At 57.0% G+C, this 17,544-nt stretch overlaps 1 protein-coding gene across 10 annotated transcripts in view; it reads right to left on the bottom strand.

Annotated features, from left to right (window-relative positions):
- Positions 1-751: 751 nt before the first annotated feature.
- TLE2 (TLE family member 2, transcriptional corepressor) overlaps positions 752-17,544 on the bottom strand; it is a 39,339-nt gene continuing 22,546 nt past the window's right edge. For 7 of the 10 annotated variants that reach the window (XM_050934121.1, XM_050934123.1, XM_050934119.1 and 4 more), the window contains 12 exons: positions 15,011-15,112; positions 13,055-13,102; positions 11,934-12,074; positions 9,790-9,931; positions 7,107-7,267; positions 6,032-6,108; positions 5,190-5,439; positions 3,019-3,266; positions 2,692-2,839; positions 2,416-2,566; positions 1,919-1,995; positions 752-1,443 (listed from right to left, as the gene is read on the bottom strand). In XM_050934121.1, coding sequence (XP_050790078.1) covers positions 1,336-1,443; positions 1,919-1,995; positions 2,416-2,566; positions 2,692-2,839; positions 3,019-3,266; positions 5,190-5,439; positions 6,032-6,108; positions 7,107-7,267; positions 9,790-9,931; positions 11,934-12,074; positions 13,055-13,102; positions 15,011-15,112 — 1,653 coding nt within the window. In that variant the 3' untranslated portion in view covers positions 752-1,335. The remainder of the gene's footprint in view (positions 1,444-1,918; positions 1,996-2,415; positions 2,567-2,691; positions 2,840-3,018; positions 3,267-5,189; positions 5,440-6,031; positions 6,109-7,106; positions 7,268-9,789; positions 9,932-11,933; positions 12,075-13,054; positions 13,103-15,010; positions 15,113-17,544) is intronic. The other 3 variants (XM_050934122.1, XM_050934125.1, XM_050934129.1) reach the window with 2 other exon arrangements.

Below are 17,544 nucleotides of genomic sequence, written 5' to 3'. Positions count from 1 at the left end.
CCCCCACCCCATCGGCCACCCCTGCCTGTGCCTAGCAGCCACAAGGACATGCCACCCCTTCCGGGAGCTGCATGCAGCCGGGGCAGGTAGGGAGCCTGCCTTAGCCCCCCTGCACCGCCCCCGCCAACCAGACTTTTGGCATGTTGAAATCTACTGGATTGTTTTCAATAGCAAGCAGGAGATTGGCCACGAGTCTCCTGAAATCGGCCTCAATGCGGGAGCACTGGGAACCCTAGGCACTGCGCCTCCTCCAAGGGAGAGAGGCAGGGGAGGCCCTGCACTGCAGAGCTCACAGTAAACCCCCAAAAGCCTGGGAGCCAGGAAGGATTATCCCCATTTTACAGGTGAAGGACTGAGGCCTCGTGAGAGGAAGTGACTTGCCCAGGGTCACCCAGAGAGACCATAGCAGAGCTGGGATACTCACCCAGCTCGCCCAAGGTCCAGCCCAGCACCTTAGCCCCCACCCCACTGAAAGGACCCAGCCACCATCAGTATCTCCAGAGAGGACGCTGGCTCCTTTTCCACCAAGTCACTGAAGCAGCAGGTGTGTTTCGGGGGGGCTCTGGCTGTAATCCGGGCAGAACACTCATGGAGGAGGTGTCTCGTTAGCAGCCCGGGGCCCGTCTTCTCCCCACCCTGTGTTTTTCCAGGCTGTTTGACATGGCAAATTGACGTGCTGAACTGAGCCCCATGCTTGTCCCCCGCCACGTGGAAAATCCCCACGTTTCATTACGCAGGGATTGAACCCACGGCCTGTTAAATACATTTAATTACCAAGGAGAAATTACAGCTGTTTTCTCAACAGAAAATTGGCATCATTAAATCAGTAGCAGGACCCAGCCCCTTCGCTCGCTGAGTGATAACAGCATCGCTTGCACTGTAGCAACTCCCCTCCATGCCTTGGGAGCCGACCATTGCTAGTCCCCGAGCTGGGAAGCCCCTCGGGCCTGGCCTCTCCCTCCAAAACCCCCACGCCAGTCAGATCCCGGCTAGTCCTTATTCCCTCATCCGCCCCTGGGAGGACGCGGGGAAGATGCAGAAAGGAAGCGAGGCGTCTCGTGTCTCCATCCGCCCACACCTGTTTGCGTGTGGCGGAAGCGTCGCACTCGGCCTGAGGAAGCACTGACAGGGCCCGTCTCCGAGCCGGGAACGACCGTGCGAGGCTCTCGGGCCGCTCTGCAGCTGAAGCGGTGGGGAGGGGGCCCCACTCCCAGCGCATGCCGAATCCTGAGGCCACGGCAGGTGGTTGGCCAGGCTGCCCCAGGTGGCCCTGGGGTTTTGGTCACGGTACAGCTCGGTCCCGGCAGCGGCGAGGCCCATCCCCGTGCGCACGCTTCAGTAAACCACTTCGTAGACGGTGGCTTTCTTGTCGCCGGAGCCCGTGACGATGAACTTGTCGTTGATCGAGATGTCACAGCTTAGCACCGACGAGGACTCTTTGGACTGAGAGGGGGTGGAGGTTAGGAGAGGGAACCTGCCCCTTGTGTGGCCTTGATAGTGGGATAAGGTGGATGGAGGGGGGAAGCTGAGAGCAGGGCCAGGAAGACCAGTGGCAAAGACTGGCCGAGGCCTTGTTCTGAGGGGAGTTAAAATCGGACCCCATCTTACTTTCTTTCAGCACTTCCCGATCTCCGCCTGGGGGCCGCTAGGGCAGGGAGGGCTGGCGCTGAAGGTCATTAAAACCATGGGAAAAGCCTTCCACTGATTTAACTGATGCTCTGTGTCAATCAGGAATTAACTCAGGACACTCCAGTTCTGCGTCGTGCAGGTCAGACCACGGTCCATTCTGGCTTTGGAATCTACGAACCTGGCTGTGGGGCAGCTACTGATGGGCTGGGCAGTTGCTCCCACCCTACGCATTGCCGGGAGCGAGGGATTTAACCGGAATGCGCCTCCTGGCAGAGTGCCCCTTCCTCACCTGGAAGATGCTGGCTCCGTAGGGCGTCCTCCAGGCGTTCAGCAGGTTGTCCTTCCCTGTGCTCACGAACCATTTACCTGCAGCGGGAGAGTCCAGTGGGTCAGCGGGGAGCTGTCACGTGCACGGACGAGAGATTCAGCAAAAGGGGAGACGCTGCCCATAGGCGTGGGGGATTCCAGTGGCATCCCACAAGCAACCACCTGCCCTGGGAGCATCCAAAGCACAGCCCGGGCTGGATAAACTGTCAGCCTGCCTGAAAACATGGAGTCCCATCCATGCAGCCTTCCAAGCTTTGCCCAGCTCCATTCCATGTTCTGGGGCTGAAGGGGAAACTGAGGCACAGAGCGAGCGTAACTGAACCAAGGTCACCCAGCAGGACAGCAGCAAAGCCCGGAACAGATGCCTTTTCCCAAGTCCCAGCCACTGCTCTGCCCACTAGGCCATGCAACCCCTCAGCCGGCCCAAGCCCGTGTCTGCACTTGCGCGCACACTCCTACCGCAGGAGGCAAATTTGAGGGAGAGAACGCAGCTCTCATGGAGGTGGAGCTGGTATTTCTCCGGCTTGGCCACATGCAGGATCTCCACGTTGCTGCTCTCCATGCCGACAGCCAGCCACTCCCCCGAGGGACAGTAACCCAGCGAGAAGATCTGGGGAGAAGGTAGAGTCAGGCCCCAGGAAACAGGTCCCTGCCAGGCTGGCTCTCCGGGGCAGGGGAGAACACAGCGCCCGCCCCCACCCGCTCGAGCTCTGCAGCACCTCGTCACCCACCTACCTGGGAGCTGAAATCGTGCTGCTGCAGCTGGCGCCCCTCCCGCAGGTCCCAGCACCGCACCGTGTTATCCAGTCCCCCCGTCCACAGCTTGGTGCCGTAGTTGGAGATATCGATGCAGCTGGCGCCGTCCGTGTGGCCCTGGAATTGCCTGGAGGGGAGAGCGCGGCCGTCAGGCACCGTCACCTGCTGCAGGTTTGGGTCCTGTGGCCAGGGGACAGGGGGCACCTCCCCTCTCCAGCACTAGCCAGCCGCACCACATTGCGTCCTGACCCAGGGGACTGTGCAGGGAAGGCCCTGTAAGATATGGGTGGAAGGGGGGGAGCTCACCTGACCATTGTCTGGTTCTGCAGGTCCCACACCACGATGTTGCCGTCGCTGCAGCAGGAGAAGCAGACCTTGGCGTCGGGGCTGATGGCCAGGGCGTAGCAGGCAGGCGCCGAGGAGGTCAGTTCCGCCTTGATGCGGGGAGTGGGCGCAGCCAGGTCCCAGATGGACAAGGTGCTGGCCTCCCCACCCACAATGAGGCTGCGCCCGTCCGGGAGGAGCTTGCAGGAGCGGATGTAGTTGTCGCGGTTCTGGGGAAGGGAGAGGGAGGAACAGCCTTAAAGCCAGTCACTGCGGAGTGGGGGTCTCTGATCCAGCGCCCCTTAAGGGTCAGTGGAAAGTCTCCCGGTTTCAGCAGGCTTTGGATCAGACCCCCGAGGCCAGCTGCAGGCCTGCTGCCTCTCTGTGCCACCTGTCCTGCCGGGAGAGGGGGCCTGTGCCAGGGACTCAGTGGAGGTCAATGGAATTCACCCTGCAGGGCTCAGCCGTTGGGCTCTAAAGCGCTCCAGGCCTTGACGCAATTTCTACCTCACTACAAAGCAGCCCAGTTCCCCACCTCTGCTTCCCCCCCGAACCTCACCCAGTGTCCTGCCCATTGCCAAGAGTCTAGGGCCCTTGGCAAAGCAGCCCATGGTCCAGTCTCAGCATCAAGCCATTGAGATGAACTTTATTCTTTGCCTAGCGGCCCCATGGCACTAGGTGCTGCACGTGTACGCGCGCACGCACACAAAACAAAAGGCTGGGCTCTGACCCCAGGGGTTTACAATTGGAACACAGGCAATTAAATGACTTGCCCAAGGTCACACAGGGAATCAGTGGCAGAGCCGGGAATTAAACCCGAATCTCCTGAAGCCCCGGCCAACGCCTTCCGCACAAGCCCATTCATTGTCCCGGGTGCCTGAAGGTGTCAGTGCCCAGTCACAGAGACTGGCCTGTTTTACCCTCCATCCCATTGATAGTCAGGGCTTCTGAGGCCTGGGGGAGACAGAGAGCGCCCCACGCAGGCTCTTAACAGCAGTGCAAAGCACAGGGAGCTCTCAGCACATACCACAGTCAGCCAAACCTGCCCAGCCCCCCCCTACACCTCCAGCACCGCAGCATCCGGCCCAGCGCTGAAGTGACCCCAAGCTTCTGCTGCTTCAGTCCCAGACCCGCCATGCTTGGGACACTTCGTCACTGGCCTGCGAGCTTTGGCCTTCAGGAAGTTCCACCGGGATTAGGCATTTCAGATACAGGCATTTGAGGCCACCAGCGTCCACGCTAGGCTGTGCTTCCCCCTGGCCTGCGGCCTCCTCACAGGGCGTTAGGAGCCGAAATACCTTGCAGGTTCTGCGCCTGAGTTCTTCCCGATCGCCCCTGCCTTCCAAAGCAGCCTCGGGGGCACCCCTTGCCCTGACCTGGCTGGCAGGCTGGCATACGCCCCTGCGCTTGCTGGCGCCGTCATGGCATTGCACATGGGGGCCTCGGAAGCGGAAAAGCCCCAGTGTGTGTGTGGGGGACATGAGGGACAAAAACTGGGCAGAGATGGGAGGAGAACAAGTGCCCCCCCTTCTCTCCCTCCAGTGCTGCAGCCATGAGCTGTCCTGCCACGCTTCACAGCACCGTCCAGGCATGGCAGCAGTGCCAGAGTCTCTGGCATGCTAATGAGCACCGCCCCTGGGGGGGCAGCTCAATTATTAATTGCTTTTCCCTTTGATGAGGGTTTTCTAGCGAGGGAGCAATTCCAGTCTCCGCCGATGCTCCCAACACGCTGGAAAAGTGGGCCTGGGATGGCCCCAGCCGACGCACACAGATCATTTCCCACCACCGCCTGGGAAGGTTCCTTTGCCGGCTCAACGGGGGAAACTGAGGCAGGGCTTCACACACTCAGAGCCCAGCCCACGGTGGGCTCACAGCAGCAAAGCCAGAACTAGAACTCAGGGATCCTGAGTCCAAACTCTATGGTCCAGTCCACCAGCCAAGAGGGGCCTTGGGGAAGGTGCCACTCCAACAAACCTAGTGACAATCTCCAGTGCGTATCGACTGCGACACAGGACCGGTGCCTTCGGCTGCTGTGGCATACAGGGTCAGATCCTCAGCGATTTTCCCCAGCCGGGGATCTGGCCCTCAAGGGTAGCAAGGAATTGTGTCAGAGCCAACAGAAGCTCTTTCGTCCCCATGCCCTGTCCCCTTACCAGGCAGTCTAGCTGCGCCACAGGCGTCTTGGTCCCAGGCTGCCCCACGTCCCACACCTTCACGCAGCCCTTGCCTCCCGTGTAGACATGCTGGGTGGAGTTGCTGATGGTGACGGCGCAGACCACCTCGCCGTGGGTCAGGGTGTGGAGCTGGCGGGCGTGCCGGGGGATGCCGGTGCCGATAAGGGCGTCGGGAGGGAAGGGGACCGGCTGCATCTGCCCGTCGGCGCTCACGTGGAAGGAGTAGGCGCTGGAGGAGGGGGAGAGGCAGGTAAGTACTGGCAGGCCTTAGGGACACAGCCCTCCTGGGCGTTACACTCTGTGGCTGGGCTTCTGTCACTCACTTTTGTCTCGGAGCTTCCGGCTGGCTGTGCTAAGGATTCCCCCTGCCAGGGAGGGTGAGGGACACATGCTAGACAAGGAGGGGGCCTCTCCAGGCAGGTAGGTACCCAGCCCCATTACTGTAGTAACTGAGCCACTCCCAGCCTTACTGTGTTGGTCCTCACAGCCCCCACCGCAAGAGGAAGGGCTGTAAACCCCAGCACCCAGATGGGGAAACTGAGTCACAGAACGATGACGCGACTCAGGGCCAGAGCAGGGAACTGAACCCAGGGCTCTGGAGTCTCATGGCAGAGCCCTAATCACTAGGCCATCCTTCCTCCCAGCTGCAGCACGGCCTTGGCCTGTTTATTACCGACTTCACGCAGAAGCTCCTGTGCAGAATTCTGCCGTGGGCCGGTGGGAGCCTGGCTCGGTGACCTGCAGCCCACCACCTCCCCCTGGGGCATTTCCATGATTCCCCCCCAACCCCAAGCCCCCAGCACAGATTTGGCTGCACTTACGGTTTCCCACCAGGGATGGCTGGCAGAGAGGAGGAGACGGTGGACGCCCTCAGGTGAGGGTGAGACTCAAACGCCACCTGCAAAGCAAAAGGATCCTGGTCCACAAAGCGGCGTGGTGGGAAGGGGCTGCAGGAGTTCGGCCTACAGACAAGCAGCGTCCGGCCGCCCTGGCTTAGGACAACCTCTCTGGCTATCTCTGCAGCCTCCTCTTTCCTCCAAGAATATACGGGAGGGGGCAGCGGCTGACACCGGGGCCACAACCCCCACAGCTGAGACCTGCTCCTGCTGACGATGGCAGCACAATGCCGATGAGACCAGGGCTTGGCAGCAAAGGGCACCACCCCGGGAAAAAAAAAACCACACACACACACTCTCTCTCTCTCTCGCTCTCTCTCTCCCCCACCCCCCGTGCTGGCTGGGGGAGGTGCTGGGGTGTGAGAGGGAAAAATGTGTGTATTGGGGCACTAGGGAGTGGGGGTTCTGTGGGGGGCTGTGGGCAGGGGGGTGCTGGGCGGGGGGGTGCACGGGGCGCTGTGCATTTGTGCGGGGGTTGGAGGGGTGCTGGCCATACTGGATCCAGGGGGGCTCTGGCCATTGGGAGTTGGGGGGAGTTGTTGGATGAGTGGGTTGTGTGGCATGGCATGGGCCTGCCCCCAAAGGCAAGGGGCACGCTGGCAGCACAAGGCCAGGTGGGCCACTATGCACCTGGCAACTGCCAGTCCGTAAATAGTGCCTTTGCACTGGGCTGGGTGGAGTGGGGCCGCCCTTGCCATGCCCTGCCCCATTGCCCCTGGCCGGCCCCTCGCTCTGGGGACGGACCTCCTCGTGCCACACTCCATTGCCTCTCTGGGGGCCCACAGATATGTTTGGCCACAAAAGGTTAATCTGGCCCTGAAGGTGCCCCACTGTATGTGACTGGCCCATGCCCTGGACTGAGCTGCCCCCTGTTGAGGTCACCACTGCTACTCTCCATCCCCCGCACACATGGGATTTTGGGGAGCAGGGTGGGGAAAGGTCCTTTGCAGGAGGCGGCTGGAGCTGAGCTGGCCTCTGCCCTGGCCCGTCTGCGACTCACCAGAGGGGACCGTCCGTACAACACCGTCCCGCTGACTTGCGGAGAGAGGTGGATGCTCACATAGGAGCTAGGGGCCGCGAGCTCGCCGTTGACGGTGGCGTGGGGCACCATCCCGAACGAAGACGCGTAGGTGCTGGGCACGCTCAGGGGGCTGCGCAGAGCTGGGGGTTCGAGAGAAGAGACGCAGCCATTGAGCAGCACCCCGGGCGCTGGTTACCTGCATTATGGCAGCGTAACGCCCCAGGGTGGGTCATGGCCAGCGGGGACTGAACCTGGGACCAGTGGATCTAAATGCCTGAGTGCCAAGAACCAACTCTGCTAGCCAAGGCTGGAAGCCAGGAACTTCTGAGTAGTTAATATTTGTACCACAGTAGCACCACGAAGCCGCACCTGAGATCAGATCAGCTGCTGCCTCAAATGTCTTAGACAAGGCAGACAAAGGGGAAACTGAGGCACAAAGGCAACAGGACTTCTCCTGGGTGACCTTGGGCATTGCGGCAGAGCCAGGAATAGAACCCAAGTCTCCTGAGTCCCTAGTCAGCGGCCCTAGCCATGCTGCCTTTCAAACCCTTGATGCAGAGGCCCCGAAATCCTTTTAAACTGGGCTCATACTGAACTAAGCTAAATCAATGCAAGTGAGTTCTAAGCTGATCCTGGTGCATTCATCTCAGAAGTTCTCCTGGTTTATCGAGATCCATTTCCATCCCCTTATCAGAGTAATTTTCTAGCACAGACAAGGGCTTCATTTCTCAAATTCTTGCTCTATTTCCACTTCGAAAACTGCCAGTCTTGATCAAACCATTTTCCCACCACTACCCAGCTTTCAGCCAAGACGCATTTCTATTAGCCAAAATCCCCCCTGACGCTCCACGGCTCCTCTCACGGGAGGATTGCAAAGCGCTCTCCAAACACCAGTTCACAGCAACCCCTCTGAAGTCGGTAATGCGCCTGGTTTACGGATGGGGAAATTGAGGCACCAAATGGCAAAGTAACTTGCCCAGCATCACCCAGAGAGGCAGAGCTGGCCTTTAACACTGAGCCACACCCCTGTGGGCTTTCAAGTGATCCCCACTTATACAGCTACATCATCAGGGCAGGGACCGTGTCTCTTGCTGTCTGTGGAGCATCCAGCACACAACAGCGCCCTGATCTCAGTTGGGGCCTCTGAGCACAACTGTGAAACAAACAACAAACTCCTGCAGGGCCCAATCCTGCACCGCCTACTCAAGGGAGTAATACGTCAATGGTGCGGTTTCTGGCTATTGGCCAACCTATCTCCAAAGGGATACTGCAGAACTGGAGGGGACCCAGAGCCACCAATGACGGAGGACCTGGAAAAACTCCTAGAAAGAGAGACTGAACGGAACGGACTGGGAGCATCACCTGCAAGAGGAGACGAACGGAGGACACAGGCTAGAGTCTCAAAATACTGAATGGTCCAGAGAAGGGAGATCGGGAGCTTCTGTCCTGTCTCCTAGCACAAGACCAAGAGTGTCCAGTGTAAGAGTTTGCTCGTTTTCCGTCTGCTTCTGTCTCTCTTTCCTGGTTCCTAAAATCACAACGTAGCCACAGCGGCTCAGTCTAGCCACCTACTACGTTCCAAGGAACTCTGACGGGGTTTCAGTGGGGCAGCTAGCCCGAGCCACTGCGGCTACCTTGTGATTTTAGGCGCTCGCTAACCGCTCATCGAACCCAGGCCGGGAATGACACCTTTCAGCTGCAGTGCAGACGTAGCCTCAGAGTACACACACGCCCAGCACCAATAGAAAAATCCAGCATTGGGCCCTAGTCTCTGGGAGTGGCCAGTATCTGATGCATCAGAAGGGGATGAAAAATCTCCAAAGGCACCTGGGCTACAGAGCAACACGCACCTTGGTGGGGAGGAAAATACATTAGGATCAAATAATTGGATCAAAATAACCCACTGCCCCCAAAACCAGGGACCCTTTGTAACTAGGCACCATGTACACACATCGAAAGAGACAAAAAGCCGACAATCTCTTTTGCACAGATAGAGCATTGAGGCACAGAGAGAGTAAAGCCTACATCCTCAAAAGGTATTTAGACACCTGAATCAATGGGAGTTAGGTACCTTTGCGATCTGGGCCTAAATGACTGGCTCAGGGCCATCCAGGGAGTCTGTGGCAGAGCTGGGAACTGAATCCAGATCTGAGTCCCTGTCCAGTCAGCGCCGTACCCACAAGATCATCCTTCCTCTGCCAGTTCCTTCCTTACCCCTTCAGCCAATGTCTTGAAGCATGCGCTTTGATCACCCTTGTTTTCACATGAATACCCAGAAATATTACGAGTCAGAAACAATGCAGAACCCTTTCCAAAAGCCAGACACAGTATTTGTCACTCTGAATTCCTGCAGCAGTGAGTTCCACAGGTTGACACAAACCATACGATGGACCCACACCTGAGAAGCAAGGAGGGCCTTGCATTGCACAGCAGGCTCTCATCAGCTTAACGCATTGGACCTGTTGGTGTAATTGACCCACACGCCATATTAGCACGGCAGAAGCGCTTCCATAAAATTGGCTGTGATATGGGTGGAAATCCACCACTGACCCAGAGCCCTGTGGTAACTGCAGCAGCTGCCATGCACCCCTGTGCGCACACATGCTGTGTTACGAGGCCAGGCAGTTTCTCAGAAATGTGCAGATGCCTTAGAGAGACTCACTGATGGTGTCCGTGGCAGGCGGCTTGGAGGACAGTTGCCGGAGATGGGAGGCCGAGCTTGGCCCGGGGCCGGGCGTTAGGGAGTCCCGTGGAGGAGAGGAGCTGGAGGACTTGGAGGTGGGAGTGTTGGCTGAGACATCGTTCTGCAATGGAAAGGAGATGTTGCCCTGCCCTGCTCTAGAGCCTTCCAGCCAAGGCCCCCCAGAGTGCTACTTGCACATTCATGAAACCTCACACACCCCAGTGGGGAAACTGAGGCAGCGATGTAATTTACCCAAGCTCCTGGAGAGATTCTGTGCCTGGGTTTGGTACAGAACCTAGGAGTCCTGGCTCCCGGCCCCTCTTGCTACTTCAACCACTGGGACTGGACCCCACTCCTTTCCAGAGCTGGGAAGACAGCACAGGAGTCTTGATTCGCAGCCCCCTGCTCTGACCCCCTAGAGAACACTCCCTTCCGGTTAAAACTTGCACAGAGAGTCTGCAGACCCTGCCCCAGGATCAGGCCCATTGACCCATCGACCAGTCGCCCCACCCTGCCGGGAGTTTCACTGAAGGGGGGTCCATTTTTGCTCTCCTTGGGATTTTGTGGAGACTTGTAGAAATCCAAGTGGAGCCCACGAATCTCACATCACTTAGGGCATTTTGGCTGCTCTAATCAGATTAGCCTGGGAAGAAATGCCAGCAAGTGCCAGCAACCCTACGGAGGGCTCCCAAACCCTTGCAGCCGACAGATTGCTCCCGCTGAATCTGGTAAGTGTCTCTTGGTCCTCCGCTTGATGGCTGGGCTGGGAATGGCAGCGCAATCAATACCCTCTCTTCCCATGCTTCCCTCCTGCTGATGTTTCAATCTGAGAATCAGGCTGATGCTGGGCAAATCGATAGATTGCACAGCGCATGGAGGAGCCCAGGGGAATTCTGCAGGCAGCCGGATGGAAAATACCTACAGAGCCAGGCTCCAGTTACCCGCGTATTAACCCCCCTTCCAAAGGCACTCACCCCTTGCCAGGCAGCGCGGGAGACCCGCTAGCGAGAGCAGGGATTCGTTATTAATTAATTAATCAACATGCCAAGGATCTCCAAGCACCTGATGCACACTCATTAATTAGAGCCTCCTCGTGCTCCCACGGAGCGTTAGACACACTGTACAGATGGGATGAGGCAAGGCCTGGGGAGGGGAACTGATTGGCCCAACGACGTGCAGCGAGTCAGTACAGAGGTGGGAACAGAACCCAGGCGTCCTGGCTCCCAGAGCCACTCTGCTGCAACCACTAGGCCAGGCTGCCTGCTGATTGCACAGCAAAGCCCACACACTGCCTGCATCCCAAACCGTTCTGTCTTGCTGGGTGGCTGTTAACCCTTAAGAGTGCTGGAGAACCTCCAGGGGACACACAGACCCTGGGTTTGACTCCAGCGTAGGGTGGTCTGGAGGGTTAACCCTTTGGGGACCAGGTTGTTTCCTAGGCTTCCGGCTGGTCCTCAGTGGTAGGGAAGGAGGGAGGGATTCTGGCAGAAGAGGATTGTTAGGAGGAGTAACTCTTGGTCTGTTGTGCCCCCCGCCCCGGCGCCCACTGCCACCATCCCTCTTACCCCATTGCCAGTCTACGTCCCCTCCAGGGCTTGGAACCAGCAGTGAGGGACGTGGGTTGCATCAGGATAGGAGGCAGTGCAATGCAATTCTTCCCCTCTGGAGGGGGCAGGGTTCTACCCTGGTGTCTGGCAGGGGAGCCAGGGGAAGATGTGGGGCGGGCAGGTAGCAATAGGATGACGGGGAGAGGGAGTGGCGAGAAGTTCTCTCGTTAAGTGCTTGAGGGGTTAAGGACCAGGCGGGAAGCCCAAGTAATTGTGTGTGATTGGGGAAGGCGCACTGGAGGGGATTGCGGGGGGCAGCATCCCTTTCCCCAATCCAGAACTCCAGCAGGGGCAGCCCCCCGTGCATCCTCCAGGCTGGATTGCCTGCGACATGCCCTCTAAGCAGGGAGGAGAATCCCAGATCCACAGGCCAGGAGCTCCGGGCCCCCCCTCCCCACCTCCTGTGCTGCAGCAGGGACAGACACCCTGGGGCAGTGCCCTGGGATACAGAGGTAGATGCCGACTCCCCACCCAAACCCCGCGATCTCTCTCCAGCTCGCCAGCCCATCTCTTTACCAGGCTCTGGTCCTTCAGTTTGAGGGGTGTTGTGCTCCGGCTGGAGGCCAGGGAGGCTGGGCTTTCGGGCATGTCCCTGCGGGCGGGTGGGAGCTTAGTGCTGGGTGCATGGGCAGGGCTGCTGGGCTCAGAGGGCGGGTCCTGCAGCAGAGAAGAGAAAAGCAGACAAGGCCTTCAGAGAGGAGGGCACCGGGGCCCAGTGTGCGCCCACTGCACAGGGACAGCACGGCTAGCAGCAGAGCGGGCTCTCCTCTTGCCACACCCCAGGGTCAATTCGCGATACCGAATGCAGATGCTCCAGAGTCACACAGGTTGTGGAGCAGGATCCAGACCTGCTTTTGCAGACGTAGCCTAGGAGGACATGAGAAAATTGCCCCTGCTTTTGAACGCACTGGGAATTTTGCAAGCCATATTAATTCTCTCTCTTTTAATGCTTTGGGTGCTTTCCAACAGGCTGCAACAGACAGCTGGGTAGCAAGTGCAAAGAACTGGGGGACACCCGCCGATTTGCTACAATATAATCAACCAGCCGGACAAAATGACTGTTTGCAAATCAGTCGAGTCTCCACTCAGGGACAGGCGCCTCCAGCTTGCCAACCCATGGACCTGGCTGACCAGGGAGACTCGTTCTTTTAAAATAACAGCTCTGGGGTTCTTTCTATTTGTCTTTCCGCGGTCACACTTCCCAGCTTCTCTCCACAGTCAAGAAGGCTAGAAACCAACTTGGTTTTTTCAAAAAAGAAAACTGAGATTCTGATACAGTCACGGAACTGGGGCTTCCCCAAAAACACCAAATATCACGAGACTTGTGATACAACCACCAAGGCGCAACTCTGTCTAACAGAATCACCTTCAGTTACCATCTTAGACCTGGTCTATACACAGATTTCAAACCAATATCATTATTCCAGTTCGGGGAGAGACGTTTCCAGATATGGTTTTATCAGTACAGCCGTTAGAGATACCTTACCCCAGCATAATTCATTCCCCTTTCTGCACAGCTATTACCTGTGCACTGAGATAACTGCCTCCATCCTAGGTTGCAGCTGTAACAGTAAAGTAATATGAATTGTGTGTCTAGACAAGGCCTTAAGAGATCTAATTAAAAACGTCTCACTCACCTCATCCACTACTAGGTTATAATCGCTCTTGTCCCCGTCGCTGTCCTGCTGAGGGGAGAAACAGAGCCAGGAACAATTAAAACAGCAAAATACCGACACAGGGCAGATCTTCGAGGCAGTGTTGCCTAGTGGCTCAAGCACTGGATTGTGACTCAGAAGACCTGGGGTCTATTCCTAGCTCTGCCACTGGCCTGCTAGATGGGAGAGTTATGTTGCCGCTTTGTGCCTCAGTTTTCCCATCTGGAAAATGGGCAGAATGATACTGATGTCCTTTGTAAAGTGTTTGAGGCAAACAGCTGGAAAACACTAGATAAACCCTAAGGATTATTATTCTCTCTCCACTCTGTTGGCTCATCTCCCTGACCCAAAGCCCAAGGAAGTGAATGAAATGTTTCCCCGGTGACTTCAATGGGCTTTGGATCAGATCCCACACAAGCAAAGGCTGCATCAGACAGAGCAGAGACCCAGAAATGCCTCGGATTTAAGGGCTCTCTGTGGAATTCTTTTATAAGGTATTTTCCCAAATATTTTTCTGCAGCACTTTAAAGCTAGTAAGCAATGTTGAAAGGTCCCTTTTAGCTAAAAAGTCTCTTCAGAGTCACCATTTCCAATCTCCATAGGGTCCAGACCGAATTTTCTTTTTTAAAGTTATCATCATCATCCCCCAGATTTTGCCCCCAAATCTCCTGCAGAATCTGGAAGAAAAATCCCATAGCATCCGGGCAACATTAAAAACAACAGTCTGGGCAAGTGTAGAATTGTTAGCATTATTGGAAAAGAGGCAAATGCTCTCAGCTGAGATCAGGGCTCCAGTGTGCTAGGTGCTGTATATACAACTAAGGAGAGACTGCAAGACTGCAGTCTGACTAGACATGAGAGAAAAAGGTCAGAGGGGAAAACTGAGGCACGGGGGAAGGCTGTGACTTATTCAAGGTCACCCAGCAGGTCAGTGGCAGAGCTGAGAAAAAAATGCTGGTCCCCAATCCAGTGAACACGCCATCTGCCTATGTGACCCCCTAATGAGAGGGGCTGGTGCAGACCCCTTCTGGGGTTCTGTTCTGGACACAGACCAAGGCCTTGCCTCCAAAGACTCCATAAGGGACAGGAGCTCCCCCAGGGTGCAGGTTACCCCAGCAGAGAATCTGCTTCATTGACTTATATGGCATTGAAGCCGATTTACACCCTGAAAGCAACATCAGCATCAGGCCTGCTCCATTCCTGCCCCAGATTCTTCTCGAGCAACTCCCAGGGAGGCACCCAGCTGCTCGTCCCCAAGGTCACCCAGCAGAGCCAGGACTAGAAGTGAGGTCTCCTGAGTCCCAGCCCAGTGCATTATCCACTGAACCATGAGACCTTTCTACACGAGGCCCTAGTGGGGACGTCTGCTGATGACAGCCAGGCTGAAAAGCCCCCCTGCCTGGGGCTCTCGGATAACCCTTTGGGGGCTCAGGGGGGCCTCAAGCTTCACACATGGGCAGCCCCCCAGCCTGGTGCAGTGGAGTTTGCTACAGACAGGGTTGATGGGGGAGGCGGGGGAAAGCCGGTACAAATTACCAGGACCCAGCAGTCCAGAAAGGGGCCCGGGGCCTGGCTTGCCTGGCTTCATTGGTCCTGTTCAGCCAGTCTGCCCTTGCTGGGGGCCCAAAAAAATGTTTTCACCAGGGCCTGAACCCGCTCTCGGCAGAATCATAGAACTGCAGGGCTGGAAGGGACCTCGAGTGCTCAACAAGTCCAGCCCTCTGCACTGAAGCAGGACTGAGTAAACTGAAGACCATCCCGGACAGGAGTTTGTCTAACCCGTTCTTCCGAACAGCCCCAGAGGAGCGGGATCTGCCTTTCACATCACTGCATGGCAAAGCCAGACCTTGCCCTCTGCCACCTCCAGCACCGCCCTCCCTCCCCCGGCAGCAATACCCAGCCCATCCTTCCAGGGGCAGGGATCCTAGCGGCACTCACGTAATGTCCCGGCAGGTCCTTCTCCTCCCGTTTCCGCTTCAGCCCGGTGCCGCCCGGGCGCTCTTCACCCTGCAGGCTCTCCGGAGGGGAGGCAGAAATGCTCTGCACAGGGGAAGCGAGAGGAGACCAGAGTTAATGCACAGCAAGGGTGGAGAGTCCCAGAAGCTGCCAAGCCATTTCCCACAGCTTCCTCCCCGGAGGCCAAGGGGACTGGGGCTCGGCACGCAGCTGCCAGCTTTGCGGCTGGCCGGCAGCCTGTGTGGCCTCGCTCTTTTCAGAGTGGGGAATTAACATCATGGGCCCCTGGGCTCTGGCATCTGAACCCCTTCAAAGGCCAGGGTGGAGACTTCAGATCTTGTAAATGCTGCCGCTCACACGATCTCCCTCGCTAGTCGAGGGGGGGGGCGGGATTGCTTGGCCCAGATCCCCATCCTATCCGCTCTCTTGGCAGCAGAATGTGAAGGGGAGGTCAGCTCATGCCCTCAGCTCCCCCTGCCCTCCAGCTGCCTTTCTAGCACCCTGAGACGCTGCCCCTACCTGGACGCACGCCCAAACTCTCAGATTGGCACTGTGCAAACTCACACCCCAAACTTTAAAAGGCAGAGGCAGGTTTTCTCCCAGTTAGAGCAGCCAGCGAGTATTAGGAGTCCTGTCTCTGGGGAGGGAGTGCGGTCTAGCAGGTTAGAGCAGGGGGGTACTAAGAGTCAGGACTCTGCAGGGCTACCCCTGGTTTAGGGAGGGGGAATTTTGTCTAAGGGTCAAGTGTGGATCAGGGAGTCACGACTCCTGGGTTCTGCTGCCCACTCCAGGAACACCAGAGCGGCACAGACTGGGAGCCAGGACTCCTGGGTTCCCTATCACCAACTCACTCAGGCAAACTGCTTCTCTGCACCTTAGTTTCCCCATCTGCACAATCAGGATAATGATCCTTATTTCCCTCCCAAGGAGGGAGGCAAAGACCAGGAGGATTAATTCACTGAACGTTTATGAAACACTTAAAGATCTCCCTGAAAAGGCACCAAGCAGCTGCTGAGTTTTGTCAGTTTCACGTTCTGCCCTTAGCTCCCACGGCCAAGAATCATCCAGCGCTGGCCGGGAGCCCGCGCAACTGCCCAGACTGAGATCTGCCTGCTCCCCAAACGCCTTCCTTAAAAAACAACAACAAACATCTCTCCTCTCCTTGGCTCGGCCACCTTGGGGCATGAACACTGCTCAGCTGCCAGCATGTCACTTCTTCAGTAAATCATTCCACAGCTGGGCTGGCAGGATTTTTGTGCTTGCACTGAAGGAAGACGGAGAAATAAAAAAAAATCCACCCAGCCCAACAAGGCCACATGCCTTTCCACAGTCAGGCACCGCCAGTGCATCTGGCCGGGGGGCCGGGGGGGTCAGTTCAAGGAGAGATACCAGCCGCTGGGAGCTGGCACATGCAAACAGATCTGTGTGCGGCAGGTGGGCCTCATAAATGACCTACTTAAATAAGCATTTTCCAGAAGCAAAGGGGGGGGGCCCACTGGGCCACCCCTCTCCCCCCCCCGCCACCACTGGAGGAAGCGCTGTGGTTTCTTTGCAGACCAGCCCTAAGAGAGATGTTTGTATACTGGCTAAATGAAAACAACCGTCCAATAACAGCGGCCTCCCTTAGTCCCTGGGCTTGAAAGAAGTTTTGCCCCTTGGGGAGATAATGAGGCATGACAGGAATGGAAAATCCCCATCAGCAGTCTCCTGTTTACTCTGCACTTCCCGCCTTAACCCCTTCACCGCTGGAACTAGGGATGTGGGGTATGAAGATCAGTTAGTACATCCCTTTCCCCCACCCCCCAGCCCCATTGGCTCTGGCCTGGTGTAGATTTGATTGTAACAGAATCTGTGTGGGCGTCTTCAATTCCTTTATCTTCTGCTACTGTGTCTTTTGGTTTCCTCCGATACTAATAAAAACAACTCTTTCCTCCCCCCACCCCCACGCACCTGCTTTGGCCAGATTCTGATCCCGGTGGATCTGGCGTATAATCCGGAGTGACACTGGATTGACACTGGCGTTACAGGGAATCTAATCTACCTGATTAGGTTGAGAAGATACTGGTCTGCAGGGGTTTCAAAGTGGGCACTGATGTCAGGGTGCTTGGGCTTTGTCTCTGGGGGAGCACCCCATCCTGGGGCCTGATGTGCCAGGCTGCTAGGCACTTGCAATTCCCCACAAGTTGTAGGTGCCCAGGATCTATGAAAATAAGGCCCTGGGGCACCTAGATCTGAAAACAAAATCAGTAGCCAGGCTGGCAAGTTTTGGCCTAAGATTGGTCATTCCCCACCCTCCTCCTCTCCATGAATTGGCATTTGTTTGGAGCAAAGATCTCCCACTAGTAAACTCAGACAGTTAATGCACGGGACTCCCTGCTGTAGAACGCAAACAGCTTCCAGGGATTAGTCACTTGTCTGGCCTCTCCGGTGACAACGTGCCAAGATGAAAAGGGCAAAGGGCCATCGATCCTCAGGCTTCAGGGCACAAGCTGAGCCATGGCTGTGGTTAGGCAGAA

Source organism: Gopherus flavomarginatus, chromosome 24 (genome assembly GCF_025201925.1).
Source record: "Gopherus flavomarginatus isolate rGopFla2 chromosome 24, rGopFla2.mat.asm, whole genome shotgun sequence".
Lineage (NCBI taxonomy): Eukaryota > Metazoa > Chordata > Testudines > Testudinidae > Gopherus > Gopherus flavomarginatus.
Note: the sequence above shows the minus strand (reverse complement) of the source record. Positions and strands in the feature narration are given on the sequence as shown.